This window comes from Trichomycterus rosablanca, chromosome 1, assembly GCF_030014385.1.
Source record: "Trichomycterus rosablanca isolate fTriRos1 chromosome 1, fTriRos1.hap1, whole genome shotgun sequence".
Lineage (NCBI taxonomy): Eukaryota > Metazoa > Chordata > Actinopteri > Siluriformes > Trichomycteridae > Trichomycterus > Trichomycterus rosablanca.
In genome coordinates, this window is record NC_085988.1 from 66,176,590 (window position 1) to 66,178,893 (window position 2,304).

Consider the following 2,304-nt stretch of genomic DNA (forward strand, 5'->3'; position numbering starts at 1 on the left):
GTAGGGGAAAAACATGTTTTAATATGTTACATACTGCAGCTTTAATATTGCAATGTTAGGTATTAACAAAAGTGTTGCGCACACTTCTAAAATACTGTTCATGTGTTTTAATTCCCCAAACAAGTCTCAGTTTATGTGTTTTATAAAAATCCAACAATGACAGTGAGCAAACGGAATTTCTCATTTTTTTAAATAATGTAAATTCCCCGCCCACATGCCCCTCCCCCCAATTCAGAACATCTCACCAAGTTTTACCGCACTTTTTCACTCTCAGTCATCTGCCAAAGACCCAGGTTTAAAACTTTAAGGCAAGGGAGCTGTGTTATCCTCTCCAGTCCCCTCTTAGTGATTTTTGTACATCCATACAAATCAATTCCTGTCAGCTGAGTCAGATGGTCTGCTATAAGCTCAAGGCCTTTGTCTGTAATCCGCACACATTGACCAATGTTAAGAGTCCGTAGTTCGTGCATCTGGCGCACCATTCGGTTGATGCCGTCGTCACTTATGTGGCATGAACACAGTGAAAGTGACTTGAGCTGATAAAGACCCTGGGCCACATAAGCCAGGCTTTGGTCTCCAATTTTGTCGCAGAACGAGACGTCCAGCCCGGAAAGCCGCAGCGTCCCCATGGCAAGGTGCATGATGCCAGTGTCACTAATGTTGTCACATGAGCGAAGATTTAGACTCCAGAGGCTGGTCATATGGGACAGATGGATCATGCCGGCGTCCGAGATGCCACCGCAGAAGCTTAAGTTAAGGATTTTGAGCCTGGCCAGGCCCTTTGAAATATGCTTCAGGGACAAGTCTGTAAGCTTCTGACAGTCCTGTAGAGTGAGGTACTCTAGGCTGAGGCAGCCTTCCGCTGCGCTCCGGGTCATGCCAGCCAGGTGACCTATGCCCACATCGGACACATGTCGGCAGCTGCGCAGGTTGAGACTCTTGAGTCGGTGCAGACCCCAGGCAATAAGCAGCAAGCCTGTGTTGGTAATGTTGCTACAGCCGCCAAGCTCAAGCACCTCCAAGTTCTTTAAGTACTGAGCTATCCTGCCCAGGCTTGAGTCCGTGATCTGCTTGCACAGGCTCAGGTTGAGCACACGCAAGGAGGAGATCTCCTGGACGAAAGCATGCCCCAGGCCGTTGTCCGTCAGGTTGTAGCAGCCACTCAGGTTTAGGCTCTCGATGTTGGGCATGCCCTGGATCACGTAGCTTAAGCTGCGCCTTAGGCTTAGGATCTGTACCCGTCGGATGCCCCTGGCCTGGAGGCTGGGGAATAGTGAAGGGTTGGCCCTTCTCAGATGCAGCTTGGCTTCCACCCCCCTCCACACGGACTTGTGGTAGGACGCGTCCCTCCACGCTGTGCACACTTGGGCTACCCGGCCTTTGTCCCTCACGTCTAAGTAACTGAAAATCATGGCTAAAATCTCTGGAAAGAGACATGAGACGTGTGTCTCCATCTTAATGTAAAGGTAAAAATATAGTATACCTCGGTAAACCCACCGACGTGTTTCTTTTGCCAGTAACTTTAGTCCTCAAAACCTCTGCTTGTTGGTCTCGTCCACATTTAACTCAATAAATAAACTCCCAAACCAGCGTATCCGTTGAGATTTGCTCCAGAGGGTTTAAGCAAAAAGGCGAAAAAGCTTAGTCCAACACAAACCGGCAGTAAACGGAGGGGAAACGCTGGCGCTCACACAGCGTTGCTGCCCATTATGTGTTCAGATAACCGACTTCGCTCTACGCGAGGATCCAGGCGGTCGTACATTTTCCAAAGATCTTCAAAACTGCCGCAAACCGAAACTGAGAGAGAAAAAATTATAAGCGATATAATCGCCGGTTCAGACCGCTATCCGAAAAAAGGACAGGACTTTCGTTTCGCATTTGCGCTCGGTTCGCATACATTGCCAAGCCGAGGGGCTTCCTGCTGCCTTTGTCTGATCTTTTCAAACTGACTTGGCAGGGCCGCCTGCACTGCGGTGCCGCGGGGGAGGCGAGCGTTTAAAACAAAGCTTTACATTTCGCATCTGAAATATAAATATATTGTTTTAAAGATCTGTTGTACTTATAATGCGATTCGTTGTTTTTGTTCATATTTTGTGTTACAAAAGCCAAACTCGCATAAATGCTTTTTTCTGTGTTTTTGTTTTCCCCTTTCTGTGACGAAAATGGTTTGTTCCAACTCAGCTGGAACAGTAAGAATAGTTCCCCTGGAAACCAACTTCTTACAATTCAGTTCACTTTACCTTAACCCTTCCACTGCTAGCTCTCATCTGCACTTACTCTTATCCGGTGCGTCTTTTATCAGCC

General features: G+C 47.7%; 1 protein-coding gene across 1 annotated transcript; it reads right to left on the reverse strand.

The window, feature by feature from the left end:
- Positions 1 to 231: 231 nt before the first annotated feature.
- fbxl14b (F-box and leucine-rich repeat protein 14b) lies at positions 232 to 1,875 on the reverse strand. The gene has a single exon (XM_063005443.1). It carries the CDS (start codon positions 1,452 to 1,454, stop codon positions 252 to 254), a length of 1,203 nt encoding a protein of 400 aa, XP_062861513.1. The 5' UTR covers positions 1,455 to 1,875; the 3' UTR covers positions 232 to 251.
- Between the last annotated feature and the right edge of the window lie 429 nt (positions 1,876 to 2,304).

Excerpts from the sequence above, each read along its gene's own strand:
- fbxl14b (XM_063005443.1), bottom strand. The coding sequence starts at position 1,454 with ATGGAGACACACGTCTCATGTCTCTTTCCAGAGATTTTAGCCATGATT.